Source organism: Hemisphaericaspora subhashii (assembly GCF_019202705.1).
Source record: "Hemisphaericaspora subhashii strain CBS 10753 chromosome Unknown scaffold14, whole genome shotgun sequence".
Lineage (NCBI taxonomy): Eukaryota > Fungi > Ascomycota > Pichiomycetes > Serinales > Debaryomycetaceae > Hemisphaericaspora > Hemisphaericaspora subhashii.
In genome coordinates this window covers 157,846-175,991 of record NW_026057437.1, presented here as the reverse complement: position 1 = coordinate 175,991, position 18,146 = coordinate 157,846, and the positions used below count along the sequence as shown (strand labels likewise).

Genomic DNA, 18,146 nt, shown 5'->3' with positions numbered 1-18,146 from the left:
ACTTTAGGACTTGAGGATAAATACCTGTGATTTCCCCCATTTAGAGGTTTTGAGATTTGGTTGGAGAACAACTATCTATCTTTGTAGGACACATACTACATCTGAACTTTGGATCATTCTGGAATTCCAATATACATTTGCTAGGTCGATTTATTAAACGCGGTCTAGGGCTTTCACTGTCAAAACCCTTAATTCTAGTAAAAAAAAGCTCATTCTTTCAGTTGGTATCTTCTAATAAAGTCACTTACTACGGATTTCATCAATATGAGAAGAAAACAACAAACTACCCCCCGCCCCCTCTCGACTCACCAGCTCCACAAACTGAGGAGAAAAATACACCAAGAAATTGTTCTTTTCGTTTTCTTGAGTGTCGAAAGTAACTTTCCTAGAAGCTACCAATTGTAAGAATGAGAGTGTTTGTACTAGAATTAAGTGGTCTTTACTGTGGAAGCGCTAGACCGTCTGTGGTTGATCGACCGAGCGAATGTATATTGCAATTCCAGAATGAACTTAAGTAAGCTATAAAGATAGATAGTCGTTCTCCAAGGTTTAGGGTTTGGAGGTTTGCCCCCTTAAGCGGGCATAAATAGGAGCTTAGGGTAGTTTAAGGAACGTACCGGACGCGATCAGGCAATTGCCAGAAACTACCACAATGTAACAGGCTGCACACAGGAACCTCGTCCAGAGCTCCGCCATACCACATATTTAGTCACGAGCGACTGGAGAAAACCTATCATTTCCGTGATTACTACTATTAGGAAGGAGCGCACAACCACTCCTTACACTTTCTTACACATTGACATTGTGTTTGATGTGATTTGAAAGAGAGGAAGAAAAGAGTGGAATGAATCAACGAAACTTGAGAGAGAGTATACAGAAAATAGCCAAGATGGAATGATCTCACAGGTCTTACAAGCTCAAAGTGATATCAAGTAAATGCATTTTAGGTAGAAATATAAGAACTAATCAAAGCAGCACAACAATATAGCGAGTGGAAAAGCAACACTACCATCAAGATCTTACAACCGGAACAACCTCTCTACCAAATCTAAACCTAAACCCACGAAGCATTTTCTTTCTCAGATCTTCCTCCAATGAAATAGCAGCCGCTCGAGTTATTTCATCAGATACTCTTTCTCGTTGTTCCATTCTATCAATTAACCATAAATCTCGAATAAATTCCGGATCATGATAATTTTCTATTAATTGTGGTTTAAATTTGAAAAATTGGGAATCTTCGAAATAAATAATACTCCAAAGATCAATATTCTTGGGGATGATATTTAATTGAGATAGTTTTAATAATGCAATATTTAATTTTTGTGAGTTGGATACTAATCTAGCGTTTATTCGAAGGATTGGGATATTATATCTTGGATCAAATGAAATTAAATCACTTCGTTTATGTAATTTTTCAAGATATGATGGACTTTCAATATCTGAATCGTATGGTGGTGGTGGTGTTGTTGTTGGTTGTGGTGATTGCAGCAGATGAAGTTCATAACCAGGTATTTCATTATCAAAAGAATTATTATTTTCTTCTGTAGTATATTGGGTTGAAGATGCAAAGTCTTGGTTTTGCAGCCAATCATGAATTCCTTGATCAGCTAATAACATAGCACGGATTGATTCTATGGGGATAGCATTAAGNATGAATTCCTTGATCAGCTAATAACATAGCACGGATTGATTCTATGGGGATAGCATTAAGCAATGAGAATGGAGAAGTAGGATTAGTATTGGTTATCCTATTTGCATAACCCGCTAACAAATTCCTTTGATGTTCCGTAAATTCCTGAACTCCATTAATAAAATTATTTTCATGTGAATTGTAATTCATTTGCGACCGATTTGGAATTTGAAATGGCATTTCGCGCGGAGTAGCTGAATATGTCGTATTTGTCATATCTGGATGTCTCGGCATACTCCTGATACCAGGTGGATCTCCCCCTTGAATCCGCATTAGATTATTTGAATTTGATTGGAAATAAAATTCATCCAAATCCTCTTCCATATGTAAGCTCTGACAAAGCTCAGAACATCTTCTATTGGATTGAACCGACCTAGGGGTTTCATCCACAGCCAATTGATAACCCCTTGGGTCACATAGTTGATTATTGACTCCTTGCCTTTGACGCTGGGTACATTGATAAGTGTAGTTTGATGTATTAGAATTGGCAGCAACAACCCCCCCTATATTTGATTGCTGCTGTATATTCTGGTCATATGGTAATTGAAACCTTACACTTCTTGTCATGCTATCCAATGAATTCTGGTTTGAAGGCGATCTAGACATTGAAGTTGATGAGCCTTCTATTGGGAATGAGTTTGAAGATTGGCTTGACGGACCATTAATTGTGTCTTGACGGAGGGACATATTTTTGCAACTGTGTTTGGAAAAAATCCCTAAATTGTTGCTCAAAAAAAGTAGAGCAGTAATAATACACTTGATTAGCTAACTAAAAGGTTTAAACTTCTCTTAGATTTCATATACTGTTTATAAATACCAATGGTATGAACACTTTATAGAGATAAATAGTGATATTTCAAATTAGAAATCAAATTTGGGTAAAAATTGCTGAAATTTATAAAATTTACGATTTTCCAATTTTATTTTTTTGTATTTTTAATTGAAGTATAATTAAGAGAGTCATCAAATGATAAATGAAATTTAATTCATTTTTGATCTAAATAAGTTTCACTATTCCTCCTCCCGCTTTTTGTACAAGAGTTCTAACGAAATCTTTTTAAAATTGGGGTTAATTTAAAACAAGGAGAGAATCATTGATTACTAAGTCAAAATTAATACCTCCAGAACCAAATCCAAAAACCCCGGACCGTTGAAGTTTATTTCCGAAGCATATATTTGCATATGTACAGTATGTACGATGACGATCACAGCAAACAAAACAACAAAACAATTCAATATGGAAGGATTAATGTGTAGACGGATAGTTTTGACAAAAATCCGATAATTAGTTTCTATGCTGGATTTAGAGTTTTGGCAAATTAATGAAAGGTTGCGTATTTGCAGTCTAAAATCTCACCTCCCTCGTTGTTCAGGTACCAGTTCAGCAAATTACAAAAGTATCACTAATGTAGCTTTGAATTTGAAGATACTTTGCTTTAATGGTCTGAATAACAATCAATCCGCCTTGAATCGTCAGAATTGGTAGGACATTCTGACCAAACTGGGGTACCAGAAACTAAAACAAATTGACTGCAAAAAAATAGGCAACACCCTACATTATTAATGTCACAAACACGAGCCACTAAAACACGACGACAGTTCAAAGGAACAGATAAATGGTTCAGAGTCAGTAGATACCCCGCCGCAATTGAAGCAATGCCGTCACTATTTGGGATTGGATTTCGGATTTTGAAGTTAGGACCGACGGTCGGCTTAAGATATAAGGGATGCAACCGACGGGCGGAAGACTCATTAAATTTGGATTTGACATGTTATCCCCTTGGAGAATGAATGAGCATTGAACCCTCTAAGGGACTGAATGGCTGCAATGAAATCAACAATCTGTTTGAATATTCAAGGATATTATTCACAAAGAAGCTTCAATATTTTAATGATTTAGTTGCGAAAAAATAACGAATATCGAAAAACTAAAATAAAACGTTTGATGGCCAACGTTTCTTACGTAAAGAAAATTCAGTCTTAGCTGTATGGTCAATTTAGTTTGATTTCACTAACAGTTCAGAAATCAATGTGTTCATATAATTGCATCAATTGTCCATGAATGATTTGAGAATCAGTTATTTTTGAGGGGGGGATTAGAGTTTAAAGTTAAATCCCCCTCACTGTCATCTTCAGGGGAGAAAAGTTGCGACGATATCATCTTAACAAGACAGACATCAAGATAGAAGAAAAACCCATTACTCTTAGTTCTAAGTATATTATCAATTGGTTGATAGTATTCTTTCCTTTCAAAATACTATTTCATAATTATATTCATTCTTTTTCTTATATCATTTATCTTGAATAAACTATAAAATACTATAAAAATTAAACCTCTGAATTAAAACAAAGATCAACAATTGAAATAAGCAGTAACAAACAGATGCATATCCAATCAATATCCAATCAATTGAATTTACAAGAATCATCGTAGACCACCATCAATTGAAAAACCTTCATCTTCCAGTATAAAATCATGCTAAACAAGGGGAGTAGTGGGATTGTGAAACAAATAAATATATAACTCTTTTTCAAGAACAAACTTATTCCTTGTGAGAAGATTGTTCAAGTTCTTTTTCTAATTTTTCAATAGTTTCCTTTTGTTGTTCTAATTTCTTCTTTAATTCTTTTAATTGTTCAGCTTCATGTTTTCTAATATATAAATTTTCAACAGCTCTTTCCTTTTCAGCAAAAGCATCACTACCTTGAGGAATGGCACCTTCAGTCATAGCAATTCTAGAAATGGAGAAGTTTCTAATGAATGAGGTTCTGGTAATTGAACGTTTAGTAATTTGAGATAACATGTTTTAAGTATACAATTGAGTTGATGTTGAAAGTGAAAGAGAGACAGAAAGAGAGAATGAACAAATTAAAAGGTGATTTTTCTAAGCTGGGGTCACAGTTTGTTCTTTGAGGTTTTTTTTTCTGGGTAAAAATCTCAACGCCCTTCTTTTTTTTTGCTGTTCACTATTTAAATGACTTTGTATGGGAAAGAGTATACTTTACTGCATATAAGAATCAAATTAACCATTCCTATTGGCTTATTGATTATTCCACGTGACATCTCGGTAAAGTTAATTATTATTGTCTTTATAAATACACTAATTTGTTCCATCCCCCAGTTTTGTAACCAATTCTCACTTCTTCTTCTTCCTAGTAAGTTCCATTATATAGGTTTATTTCCTTGCATATTAATTGGGTTATGACACTAAGTATGTACATCAAGCAGAGACGCCCAGGGCTATCTCAATTGTTTGCTAGCTTGGTAAAGTGTAATTGATACCAGCAAATTGAATTTTTGACTCTTAATCTGTTGAATAGATTATTTCGCAATTATTACTGCTATCCATTAAACTAAAAATTGTTAAATAAGATACAGATTCAGCCGATTGAGAGTTTAAGATTCCGGGCTGTTGTATGAATTGCACTAGATTACCTAACAAACATTGCACATTGTTGCGAACTAAACATAGGTTACATGGTAGCGGATTTGGGTGTAGATATTTAAGTAGCTCTATGATGCTGTAAGATTCCAACGAGACAAAAAGTTACATATCTACTTCGTTATGCCCAATTGAAGATTGTTCTTCAATCTACTGAACACCAATTTCTCTTTTGACAGCATAGCATGAGGAATAAACCCAACCCCAAACAAGGAGAATTACTTGTGTAAACCCCATTTTATTGGATAATTCCTCTAATACAAAGAGAACCACAACCTTGGTTTTCCCAATCGAGTAAAGATTAAATAATTATTCATTTATTACAATTAATTATATACAGGCAATATTAAAATCAAAAAACTGTCTACAAGATTCTTGTTGGCATGTGTACATCACTTCTATGAGTAGTTGGTAATAATCCACAAGCTCTACTAGTCTTTATAGCTTTAGCCAATAAATATTGATTCTTTGAACTACAACCAGTCATTTCTCTTGGTAAAATTTGACCAGTTGATGAAATAAATTTAGATAAAATTTCTGGCATTAAATAAAGATGAGTTGGATTAATACCCGAAGCTTTAAATGGATCAACTCTTTGCCTTTCATATTTATCTTTTGTTTCTCTTTTTATTTTACTTAAACTAAAATAATTTGGATTATAGGTTTCACTAACCTTAAAATGACGTTCAAATAGTCTGTTAATAGCAAGTGGTGGGATATCTTGTTGAGATGATCTTTTAACATCTTTGAAAATATCTGATTGAATCATATTTGAAAACCCAGGGGCATCTGAATTGGCATACATTTCTTTCCATGATTTCTGAGTTGATTGTGGTATTTTCGGAGTTGAAGATTCAGAAGTAGCAGCAGCATCAACTGGAGCGCTTTCTGGAGTATTTTCAGTTGGTTCACCTTGAACAGTTTGTTGGAATATACGTGCAGTAGTTCTGAAAGAACGTATAGCAGTTCTAGAGCATCTAAGGGATAACATTGTCACTGATTATATTGCTTCCAACTGAATACTTAATGAATTGACTGTTTTGTTGAAATGATAAATTTTTTTTTTCACTCGCAATTGAAAAACTTAGTAATAGAATGGAAAGTTAAGTATGAAAGTTTGAAAAACCCATGCCAACAACCAAATAATATGTTAGTTGAGTCCTGGATATCCAGATGTATTCCATAACAGATAGTCCTCGATACCAAATAGAATTCGCAACATCTGTAACGTTTTGTAGATGAATTTTCACTGGAAGGGTTACCCGCCAACGATTTCATCAAATATAAGTGGATAAATGTGAGAAGATCCGATCAATTATAAGCACCATTCCCAATTAGGAAATAATATCACATGACTTGATTTTTATCTCTAAAAATTTTCTTTTTTTTTTCTTTTTTTTTTGAATTGTTGAGATTTTAGTACTTTCCACCACCACCACATTCAATTAACCATTACTACACCTTTACTTATTAAGACTTATAATATATAGAGAAAGAGTTTAACAGAAAGAGAAGTTATATGAAAATCTCATCATATGTATAATTATTAATTGGAAACTTATACACTACCCCTTTTTTACTCCCCATCTATAACAATCTACGTCATTAACCAGCAATTCCCAGTATTGATCCTTTTTTTGCATTTTACCTTCCAACCAATCATCACTTATTAATAACTTTTAGAAATATACAAGAAAAATGGGAGAACGAGGACCTGACCAATGGTTAGAACAAATTAAGAAATGTGTAGCGTTATCAGAATCAGATATGAAACAACTATGTGAATTAGTTAAAGAATTATTAATGGAAGAATCCAATATTCAACCAGTTCAATCACCAGTTACAGTATGTGGAGATATTCATGGTCAATTCCATGACTTATTAGAATTATTCCGAATCTCAGGAGGATTACCTAATGAAGATAACAATACTAATTATATTTTCCTTGGTGATTATGTTGATCGTGGATATTTTTCATTAGAAACTTTTACATTATTAATGGTATTAAAAGTAAAATATCCTCATAGGATAACTTTAGTTAGAGGAAATCATGAATCAAGACAAATCACTCAAGTATATGGGTTTTATGAAGAATGCTTAACAAAATATGGTTCTACAACTGTATGGAAATATTGTTGTCAAGTATTTGATTTCTTAACATTAGCTGCCATTATTGATGGGAAAATCCTTTGTGTTCATGGAGGATTATCACCCGAAATTAGAATGTTGGATCAAATTAGAGTCCTTTCTCGTGCTCAAGAAGTTCCTCATGAAGGTGGGTTTTGTGATTTAGTTTGGTCAGATCCTGATAATGTCGATACTTGGGCCGTATCACCAAGAGGTGCGGGTTGGTTATTTGGTTCAAAAGTAAGTCGAGAATTTAATCATATTAATAATTTAAGTTTGATTGCTAGAGCTCATCAATTGGTAATGGAAGGATTTAGATTCCATTTTAAAGAAAAAGATGTGGTGACGGTTTGGTCAGCTCCAAATTATTGTTATAGATGTGGGAATGTTGCAAGTGTCATGCAAGTTGATGATTATTTAGAACCGAATTTTAAGATCTTTAGTGCTGTTCAAGAAGGTGGCGATTTGGCAGTAAAGAACAATGGAGCTAAACTGCTGAGAAGTGATTACTTTTTGTAATCCCTTGCTTGAACAGCTTCTACATTTATTTATGAATTTATGACGAAATTAGGTTTCACGTTTATTTTGCATGATTGAAAATTGTTACATAGTCTTCTTCTTCCCTACTCATCCACCTACTACTACTACTTCCCGTTGATACAGGCATTTCTTGACAATCATATCATTCCACCCCTTCCCCCAGTTCAATTTATAAAAGAATTTGGTTTTATTAATCTTAATTTTGTCTTTATGAACTTCATGTTTTGTATAATATATATATATATTAATCTAATGTACACATTCTATATAGTATTTAATTTAATTCTTACCCTTTCTTCTCTTTCTCTTTATACCAATAAGTCTCTTAGTATCTTCAGACATACCAGATTTATTCTTATTAGATTCTGCACCTTGGTTGTCAGTCTTGGCAGCACCACCTTTATTCATATTTCCCTTCTTTGCCGACCCCTTTCTAAGCATCTTTCTCTTCTTTCCTCCTTTCCCATTCTCTTCCTCTCCATCTTGATCTCTCTTTCTCTTATATCCACCTTCTCCTCCTTCCCTAGCATTCCCACTTCTAGCAATCATAACCCTTTCCTTTCTTCTCTTGACAACTTGAGCATTCTCAACCGCAAATTCAACAATTAATTTCCTTTTATTCAATCCACCTTCAGTAGCTTTGGCAATCTTCTTTTCTTCATCGGTTAATCCTTCTAATATCTCATCAGGGGTGACTTCATGGGCATTCAACCATCTTAATCCCATAAGTGCAGCTTTATGATCACGAAATTCTATAAACCCATAACCTCTACTACGACCAGTTTCTCCAGAACCTTTGATTTCCATGATGACTTTAGCTTGACGGACCACACCTTTATGTTTATTGGATTTTTTGGCTGCTGATTCTTCAGAGGTGGCGTTGGCGGCGGGGGTGGATGAGGTGTCATTTTCTTCATGTTTGAGTTTGAGAGAACGGGAGACTTCTTCTTTTGATAATGGTTGACGTTTTTGTTCTTTGACTTCAGTAGCAAATTGAACGACTGCTTTTCTACCTAATGCTTTCAATGCCTTGGCGTTCATTGCTCTTGGTAAATTTCTAATGGCTAAACGAGTTAATGAAAGATGTAAGGTTGGATTCTTGTTTAATTGTTGAACTCTTAATTTATATGATTTTTCACGTAATTCTAAATCAGTTTTTGAAATAAATTGAGCTAATTTTGAATTGGCAGTAATACGACCTTCATTTAATAAAAATAAATTACGTTTATCTTTTTCTCCAGGTGCTTTACCTAATACTTCTTTACGTTTTTCTGAATTTCTTTCAGCTAATCGATTGGCAGAACTACGATCAACGGCAGAAGTAATTGATAAAATACGTCCTTGATATACGTATTCTGGAGAAACATCATCAGGAATAAGCATGGACGTTGAAGCTTGAGATGGGGCATTTTCGATACATTGAAGGAATGCATCTTCGGATTTAAATGCTACAAAACCTGATCCTTTGGCTATACCGGTTTCTTTATCGATAACGGGAAGGGCATATTTGACCGGACCGAATTTTTCGGTGAAATGTTCAGTGAGGGATTCTGAATCGGCATCATATGGGAGATTTCTAATAAAGATGGAATAAGCTTCTTGTCTATTTGATTTCTTTCTGGGTTGTTCTTCTTCTTCATCTTCTTCATCTTCGTCGTCTTCTTCTGGTTCGTCATCGGAGTTTATTTGATTGAGATTGTCGAAATCTTCTTCTGATTTTTTATCTTCATCAGATTGCTCTTCTTCGTCTTCTTCTTTTTCTTCATCTGCGTCTTCTTCTTCTTCTTCTTCTTCTTCTTCTTCCTCTTCTTCTTCTGGTTCATCTTCCTTCACTTTTTCCCATTTAGATTTCTCAATCGCTAAATCAACGGCAACTTCTCTTCCATCAATTTTCAATCCAACAGATTCTTTAACAGCTCTTTCAGCAGCAGCTTGTTTCTTCATAGTAACAAAGGCAAATCCACACATTTGTCCTCCCTTTTTCTTAGGAATATATGCATCAAAGACAGCACCATATTTACTAAAGATTTTCTTTAATCCATCCGGTTTTTTACATGACCAAGGTAAATTACGAATAATCAATCTTGCTCTTCTCTTTTCAACAGGATCTACCAGTTTTTTATCATGAGCATGTGATTCACCATCATCAGTAGTAGTAGTATTAAGTTTACGATCTCTTCTTTTGGCAATATCTATTCTTAAGAATCTATTCATGAATTTATTTTTACGTGCTTCAACTAAGGCAGTAACTGTATCATCTTCCATTGTAAATGAAACGAATCCAAATCCTCTTGATTGATGAGTTGTCATGTCGGTGACGATGACTGCATGTTTGACAGGAACAAATTGGGAGAAGAATTCTGATAGTTGATCTGATGTTGCTTCAAATGGGATTGATCTTACGAATAATGTTTTTCTATCAAGACCATCATCTTCTGTGGTAGCACTAGCAGTAGGAGTAGCAGAAGCTGCGGCATCAGTAGCAGGTACTACTTCTTCTATATGTTCTTCTTGTTTTATATTATCTGACATATCTTAGTTAATATATAATATGTTACTTAGATATCCTTCGTCTAAAGAATGTCTAAAGTAATAAGTAATTGATAGTTCAACTGATTGATTGATTAAAAAAAAAGATTTTGCAGAAAGTGAAGATCATCGCAGTAAGAAACAGAAGAAGCTAAAAAATAATTATTGTTAATTAGTAGAAATTAAATTGATCAATTATACACGACTTAAAAATCAAAACAACAAAAACCACAATTTCTTTCTTTCTTTCTTTCTTCTTGTTATAGAAGAGTCAACAGAAATCCAATAGAAAGGAAGAAACAAAGCAAANTTCTTCTTGTTATAGAAGAGTCAACAGAAATCCAATAGAAAGGAAGAAACAAAGCAAACATGATTGAACTAAGAACATCAACTACCAGCAATAGTAATGTATTACCCAATAGTCATATACCCAACTTTAAAACTAAACAATTTGTATCTATGTTAATGAAATTAACTAAACGATCATTAATTGAGTTTATATTTATTTGGTTAAAACAAGGGAATTGTCAACCTCATTATAAACCGACTGATTCCTTAACTAAAGCAGAATTCTTAAACAAAGTTAAACGAGAAGCTTTACAAATAAAGCAAACTTCAAGTCAATATACCAAGAAACAAATCATTGAAAAGATCGTTTATGATTATTGGTCAAATGGTCTTAATTTATTACAATTATCTCAAATAGATTGTCAATTATTATTAATAGATAAACCAAACAATCATGAATGGATCCATTCAACAGTTAAAGATATGAATAATCATGAAGTTCCAATTTCGTTAAATCCAGGGGATTTTTTAGATTCACTAATTAAACAATTAAGTCAAGTTTATATGACTTATATTTATATTTGTCAACATCCAAAATATCCAATTATAACAATAAGAATCCAAGTTTTCGATTTAAATACAATAAGAATAGTATCATCTCGAGCTCATCTAATATCTCATAGACCTTACTTCTTTTGTATTCCTATGAGTTCACCTCATGTAATTCACACTCCTGCTTCAAGTACTGTTCATAAAATAGTTATGGATTCGATTGAAAGATCATTACCTCAAAATGCCAATAATTTATTAAAATTACATACACCAAGACATCAGTCTCCTATGAAATCAATTCAATCAATGTTAATCTATACTGGTAATTCAAGATTTAGTAATAGTTTGGGGATTTGGTCTAAGTATGCCGATAATCGAGTAGATATGTTACCTTTAGATGCCATAGAGAATCATCCTGCTATTAAAGATGATTCAGATGAAGATGAACCCGTGGAAACCAATCTCGAAGAATCACCAGAACTTAAACGATTGAAAAAAATCGCAAATATAAGATTTAAAGGTTCTCCAACCGGTAGAATAAAATCAAGAAATGTATATCAAGACTTAAGAATAAAACAACACCATGAACAGCATGGAACCTCTCCTCCTCCGCAGGTTCAAGAAATTACATATGAATCATTAGCTCCTGTCCAAAATGTAGAATTTATCGTTAGGGAAACTACAAAACCAACAACAACAAGTATTAAATTAAAACTTGTCGGGAATGATGTATTTGGAGGATTGCATGAATTATGTGTTTGGAGTGACGATAAGAATAAAATGATATTAGATCCGGAAGAAATACCACAATGGTTGACTGGTGAAGAAGGGAATGCATCTGGAGAAGTTATAGATTCAACATTTATGAGAAAGTAGAGTGTTTAATATTATATAGACTTTTGTATTAATATAATTATAATCTAAGAAAAAGAATTAGAATTCGGCTTTAAATAATGTAGTACATTTCAAATAAACTCTTACTCCATCCGTGTAATCGTCCCAGACAATCTTACAAAGAATATCCCAATTTTTCAATATATCCCCTCACAATCTCCCTCCCATCCCCATCATCATCCCCAACCAACTCCAACAAATCCCGTAACATTCCAATATCCTTAATCCTAAACCCCTCCAACCCCGCCATTTCCCAATCACGATTCTTAGCAAACAACCTCATCTTCTGTCCTGGGTCATATTTGGTACATTTCTTAATATAGTTCGATAAATGAACCGCCGGGGCACCATACCTAAACCCAGCATCGACATATGGTTCATATCCCACTGGCGGAGGACCAGCCATGGCGAATTCGTATAAGTGATCAAATTGTTTGGTGGGGGCATATGCTCCAATGACAATTTGATGGAATTTCTCTTGCGAGATTTGAAATTCTTTGGCAATTTTTTGGGCCGGTTTTAGTTGGTTGAGTTTCCCGATAAGATGGGATAAGATTGCCGTGAGAGATTTGTGGATGTAGAAATTTGTTAGATATGTCTCGGTTAGACGTTTTTGAAGGTCGAGGATTGCGAGTTGTCGATGGATTGATTTGGATTGGCGGTGTTGGGATCGTTTGGAAAGTGCTTTCGTTAGGGTTTGTTTATATGTTGAATAATATTCTTCTAATTCATGTGGTTGTGGTTCATGGTCTGGAGACAGGGACTGTGGTGGGGAGATTGATTTTAATTTTGTGACGACGAGTTCATGAGTTTTATTTTCTTGATGTAAGTACGATTCTAATAGACCAGAAGACTTATCATACTTCCCAATTGATTTCACCCACATATTACCAATGACATCTCCAGTAATCACCATACTCTCTGACCTAATCTTAATTCCCAACTCCCGTAATTCATCCACAGACGCATCATGTCCTGTCTGTTCATTCTGATTCAACACTCTGAAAAATTGTGACATGGATAAATTATCTTGTAAATATAATAATAAAATCTTACACAAGTCATAATCACCCGATTGGAAACATTTCAAAAGGGCTAATTCAGGTTCTTCGAATTTTAACAATTCCATTACTTTCTTAATCATACTCGGTTCAAGGTTGATTAGAAGTTTACATAACATATTCCTACCTTCTTCATGTGCGACGTCAGAAATCTCTCCCACAGAAATATAATTATATTGATCGCCATTCAATGAAATCAATTTCTTGCTTATAATTTTGAATAATTCGATATCGGACATGGTTAACTCTCGTTTAATTTTAGCACAACACCAATGTATATATATAATTGGTTTTAAGTTAGGGAGGTTTAATAGATCAATGATTTTTAGACCCAAAAAGTGATGATTCCGGGATATTAACATTCTGATTATTGATTCCCAACCAACATTTTCAATTTCTTTATGAGTTAAGAATAATCCGATTTCAATTGAACGAAGTTGATTCAAGACTTTGATATTATTTAGAATTGATAAATACTTTTCTGAATCAAAGTATTGTCCATCTTCATCGTCATCGCCATCATAGTATATCTTACCAAATGAGACCGCTGACAAGAGTTTCTTTTGCCATATGGGATTGAATTCATCTAATGCAACTTCCAAACATCCCTCCATTGCTTTTAATAACGTTCCATCATGTTTGAGTAAGGAAACATTGGTATCTGCCTTTGATGCATATTCAGCAAATTTATCAACACAATCAATTAAAATACTACTGGGATGATCTGAGCCGATCTGATATAAATCAATCGTAGTCTGGGGAACTCGACTTAAGAATTGCAATTTATGATCAGTAAGTATCCTCACTCCATCTATAGAAGTTTGTAATATCGGAATTGTAAATGATAAATCTTCGTCTTGCTTGGTTAATAAATTCTCAAGATCGAAATCCAGTTGAGGCTCATTCTCGTCATCATCATCAATAAGATCATAAAAGAATGAAATTGATTGTTGTCCAGGTGGACCAATCAATTTTATTTCATCTTTAAATGACAAGATAATTGCATCATTTCCACACCATTCTATTTGATAAGGAGGTCCTGACTCATTGATTGTATCATAATCCAACAATACTTGATCAAATGTATTGTTAACGACAAAGATTTTCTTCATTTGGGCATTGAATAAGGTTATGAGTTGTCCATTGGGAGAAGATGATATTGAATTGAATGGACCATCTGTGAGTTGCTGATTTATGAATTCATAGCTGGCTAAACCTATGTCAATGTTAATTGTTATTATTGTATTTTGATAGAGTATATGAAGGATTATCGAGTCTTGTTTGGTAGTTGGTTGGGATGTGAATGTATGAATATTGCTCAGATTTAATGAAGTCAATGGGATTTCATAATTAATAAATGTATCCAAATCAGTTATTATAAATTTACCAATCATTCTTGTGACTAAATATCGATGATTAATAATTTTACATTCAATTATGTTTATTGGTATTTCAATTTCATTATTCTCAAGATTAGTTATAATTGTTTGCTGATGATGATGATGATCTTGTGGTTGTTGTGATATGCTACCAACATTATCCATATGTGTTATATCTTGTAACATATCATATTGATTAAATAAACATCCCAGTAAATCATAATAATATCTAAATTTACCATTATTGAAAACAAGGATTAAACATTCATTTCTAAATAAATATGAATGAATATGTTCCACTATAGTATTATTATATACAATTGAATATAGCTTATTACCACCAATGGAATATACATCAATTAAGTTTGGATATTGTGAATGTTTACCTGATATTGCCACTAAGGTTGAATTGGGAGATAACTTAAGATTATAATTATAATATAAACTTTCTAATGACCAATTGATTGAATCATAACATGTTTGTATTGTATAATAGACATTAGACAACTTCAGCCAATTGTAACTGGGATTATGATTAGTACTATGTGGCATATCCTTTTCCCTCTTTGGTTTGAAGCTATCTAGTACTTTTACGTATAAGAAGAAAACGAAGAAGATTTTGGTTGTAAAAAAAAAAACAACTTCAAAAACCTTCTTGATTAATCTAAAGTAAAATTTCATATTTATAAAGAAGAAGAGATTTGGTTATAGTTGCAAACAAGTAACCTTATATATATATATACCACTTACATAATGATCGAATTTCTTGTTTTATTAAGTTAATAGCTAGCAAACTTTTGTTCTTTATTTGAATAAAATTCAACCGGAATTAAGTATGGGCTTCTTGTCATGCTGACCCGGAAAACAATCCCGTCAACAATAACTTTCTCCAAAGATGGGTAAATATCTAACGGGTAACTGAATTCGAGGACAGGAAAATCAGAGCCTTTTATTGATACAGCTGGCACCATGCGTGTCGCTGGCTTTCCGCTTCGAAAGGCTAACTGCCCTGGTGGCGAAAAGCTTAGTAATCTTAAATTCCTCCTCTGATTGTTGGGTACAACTCGAAACATGTCAGACATAACCATCTCTTCCAAAGAATCACTTCTCAAAGCCCCAAGGAAACCCAAAGTATCAAATTCTGAAGATCCGATCTCTAAGGCATTGAGCGATACAAATTGACTGGCCAATGGGAGAATAGTTTCCGCAAATAAATCATCACAATCGTACACCAGCAATCTTCTAATTCTTTGAATATTAAAATTTGACAAAACAACCAGCGCTATAGCTTCTTCAGTGAACTCCAAACGCAATTCATCAACATCAATCTTCTTCGTCAAACTAAAAACTGGAGGGTCAATAAGGTATATACTTCTTAATCGTTCAAACTTTGAAAGCTCCTTCTCTATCCAAAAGCTCTCAGAATTTTTTAAGAGCAAATGCTTCACTACAAACTGTTTCTCTTGCGGATATTGTTCTTCTAGAGCATTTCCAAATAGATGATATGCAGCGGCCTTTACTACTTGATGTTTCAATACCCAGTTTTGAATATCACCAAATTTAACTTTAAGGAATCTAATCGAACATCTGTGAGATAGATTAACGATAGCATCCAATGCACGTACTGTCACGTCTTCGTCATCACCAAAAAGTATGTCCTTCACGTATTCAGGCAGATAACAGGAACTTGAGATTAGATCTAACAATTTGGTATGACCAATCACAGTATACTTCATATAAAATGGACTATATAACTCTTTTGGAACATGAACTTCTTTTCGACAGTTGCGTTCATCATAGACATAGAGCGACTTTAACAACTTTTCCTTGCAAACATTCCTAAAATATCGATGAGTTAATGCAAGATGAATTGTATCCATCTGATTCACATAGCCAAGGATATCCAACAAAATGTTATCAGGAAGCAAGAATATACCTTTGTTTAAATCATTTTGATTGGTTAAACATAATTGAGACTTTAGCAGTTCATACAACTCACTGAGTTCTCCTAACTCATTAATAATTTGTAAAAGCTTGAACTTAATTCTAGACAAATCAGTTTGTTTAGGGAAAAGTTGTCCATTAGGTTCTTTCAAGACTTTCAATGGTGAATCCATTGTACAAACAATAAAGCGCTATATTTGTTTATTTTGAGTCAATAAATGAAAAGTTATGTTTGGCCAACAACCTTCAGAAACGTGCAATCAAGAAAGTCAATGAAGGCAATAATAATAAATTATATAATTATGCAAAATAAATATCAACAAAAAAGGGAATTTGCAACCACCAGAAAATGGAAATTGTCACCTTTTCATAAGAAAAAAAATATTTGCAATTTATAATCTAAATGAACTGTTCCTGTTCAATTTACCCCAGCCTGCTTTATTGTACAATACCAATTAACAAATACAGGAAAACTACTAGAACCAAAAGCATTCACAAGAGACTATACTGGGTATATAGAGAGTATTTGTTGAGAAATCATGAACTAACAGGCAAAGGACAGATGGGTGACTGATACGAAAATGAGAACATATGTATAATTGAGCAACATACCACTACAACACTACATCTTATGTGTGGTAGTTCTTACAAATCATAGCAATAGCTATACTACTGTTGGTACTAAAACAAGCATCTGTTTTCTTTAGCTAGAAACGAATATCGGGTGTTGCAAAATTTGCATGGAACTCAGCTGGTGTCAAATATTTCAGTCTTGACTTGCTAACATGAAAGAGTCTCCCATCCACAATTACCTTCTCCAAAGAAAAGTAACGATCTAAGTTGATATCACGTAATTTGAGAGCTGGAAAATTATCCATCTCAAAGATTACTGGATTTCGATTCCCACCACGTCCTCCGCTTCGAAAAGCTACCTGGTCTATTGACGAAAGGCTCAAGATTTTTAGATATCGCTTCTTTCCAGTCAGTGCCCTATCGCAAATGCCCTGGAAAACACTTTCTAAAACTATCTCTGCCAAAGGCTGGGGTATTTTTTCAAAGAATCTCACCCAATCATCCAATCTTGGAAATTGACCCCTCCTAAATTCCATGGCTAATGACTCGAGCAAGCAAAATTGGTGAACAAATGGGAGCATAGTTTGGAGGAGTGAAATCTGGCTACTTCGTATCTGGAATCTCTTGATGCACCAGACCTCAAAATTTGATAGAATATCTTCCAACTGAAAAGAATTATTGATTCGCAAACGCAATTCATTGACCCTAACCTTGTGTTCTAAAGCGAATTCCGTAAATATGGGGAACCCGTATTCTGTTACACAAATCGACACACTATTTAACATTTCAAATTTTGGAAGCTCCTTTTCTAACCAATTTTTCGTGGGCAAGGTTATCACTAAATGCCTCACCAAAAACTTGTTTTCTGGTTGGTATTTTGCTTCGGCACTATCCCCAAATAGGTGATATTCAGAAACCGATCTTTCTTGATGCTTTTGCAACCATGCTTCAGTACAGCACATCAAAATGGTTTGGAACCTGATCGAACATTTGTCTGCCCGTTTAACAATATCGTCCAAGGTTTGATAGGGCACCCCAAAGTCATCAGCAAAAAGTAGGTGCCTAATATATTGAGGCATATAGTAGGAGCTTGCAATCAAGTTAAACAATTTGGTATTGCTCACTA

General features: G+C 33.9%; 10 protein-coding genes across 10 annotated transcripts; 2 read left to right on the top strand and 8 right to left on the bottom strand. All coding sequences in view use genetic code 12, as the record gives it.

The window, feature by feature from the left end:
* Positions 1-1,011: 1,011 nt before the first annotated feature.
* J8A68_005757 (uncharacterized protein) lies at positions 1,012-1,617 on the bottom strand (the record flags this gene model as incomplete). The annotated part of the gene is made up of 1 exon (XM_049409857.1): positions 1,012-1,617. One exon carries the CDS (start codon positions 1,615-1,617, stop codon positions 1,012-1,014), a length of 606 nt encoding a protein of 201 aa, XP_049261028.1.
* Positions 1,618-1,645: 28 nt separating this feature from the next.
* On the bottom strand, positions 1,646-2,377 carry J8A68_005756 (uncharacterized protein; the record flags this gene model as incomplete). Its single annotated transcript, XM_049409856.1, has 1 exon — positions 1,646-2,377. The coding sequence occupies one exon, from the start codon at positions 2,375-2,377 to the stop codon at positions 1,646-1,648; it is 732 nt and encodes a 243-aa protein (XP_049261027.1).
* A 1,856-nt stretch (positions 2,378-4,233) lies between these two features.
* J8A68_005755 (uncharacterized protein) lies at positions 4,234-4,494 on the bottom strand (the record flags this gene model as incomplete). Its single annotated transcript, XM_049409855.1, has 1 exon — positions 4,234-4,494. The coding sequence occupies one exon, from the start codon at positions 4,492-4,494 to the stop codon at positions 4,234-4,236; it is 261 nt and encodes an 86-aa protein (XP_049261026.1).
* Positions 4,495-5,497: 1,003 nt separating this feature from the next.
* On the bottom strand, positions 5,498-6,124 carry J8A68_005754 (mitochondrial 37S ribosomal protein bS18m; the record flags this gene model as incomplete). Its single annotated transcript, XM_049409854.1, has 1 exon — positions 5,498-6,124. One exon carries the CDS (start codon positions 6,122-6,124, stop codon positions 5,498-5,500), a length of 627 nt encoding a protein of 208 aa, XP_049261025.1.
* A 707-nt stretch (positions 6,125-6,831) lies between these two features.
* On the top strand, positions 6,832-7,779 carry SIT4 (type 2A-related serine/threonine-protein phosphatase; the record flags this gene model as incomplete). The annotated part of the gene is made up of 1 exon (XM_049409853.1): positions 6,832-7,779. The coding sequence occupies one exon, from the start codon at positions 6,832-6,834 to the stop codon at positions 7,777-7,779; it is 948 nt and encodes a 315-aa protein (XP_049261024.1).
* A 300-nt stretch (positions 7,780-8,079) lies between these two features.
* On the bottom strand, positions 8,080-10,332 carry NOP4 (mRNA-binding ribosome biosynthesis protein; the record flags this gene model as incomplete). Its single annotated transcript, XM_049409852.1, has 1 exon — positions 8,080-10,332. The coding sequence occupies one exon, from the start codon at positions 10,330-10,332 to the stop codon at positions 8,080-8,082; it is 2,253 nt and encodes a 750-aa protein (XP_049261023.1).
* Positions 10,333-10,698: 366 nt separating this feature from the next.
* On the top strand, positions 10,699-12,045 carry CHL4 (Chl4p; the record flags this gene model as incomplete). Its single annotated transcript, XM_049409851.1, has 1 exon — positions 10,699-12,045. One exon carries the CDS (start codon positions 10,699-10,701, stop codon positions 12,043-12,045), a length of 1,347 nt encoding a protein of 448 aa, XP_049261022.1.
* A 133-nt stretch (positions 12,046-12,178) lies between these two features.
* Positions 12,179-15,055, bottom strand: VPS16 (tethering complex subunit; the record flags this gene model as incomplete). Its single annotated transcript, XM_049409849.1, has 1 exon — positions 12,179-15,055. The coding sequence occupies one exon, from the start codon at positions 15,053-15,055 to the stop codon at positions 12,179-12,181; it is 2,877 nt and encodes a 958-aa protein (XP_049261021.1).
* A 227-nt stretch (positions 15,056-15,282) lies between these two features.
* Positions 15,283-16,620, bottom strand: J8A68_005749 (F-box protein; the record flags this gene model as incomplete). Its single annotated transcript, XM_049409848.1, has 1 exon — positions 15,283-16,620. One exon carries the CDS (start codon positions 16,618-16,620, stop codon positions 15,283-15,285), a length of 1,338 nt encoding a protein of 445 aa, XP_049261020.1.
* A 534-nt stretch (positions 16,621-17,154) lies between these two features.
* J8A68_005748 (uncharacterized protein) lies at positions 17,155-18,099 on the bottom strand (the record flags this gene model as incomplete). Its single annotated transcript, XM_049409847.1, has 1 exon — positions 17,155-18,099. One exon carries the CDS (start codon positions 18,097-18,099, stop codon positions 17,155-17,157), a length of 945 nt encoding a protein of 314 aa, XP_049261019.1.
* Positions 18,100-18,146: the final 47 nt, after the last annotated feature.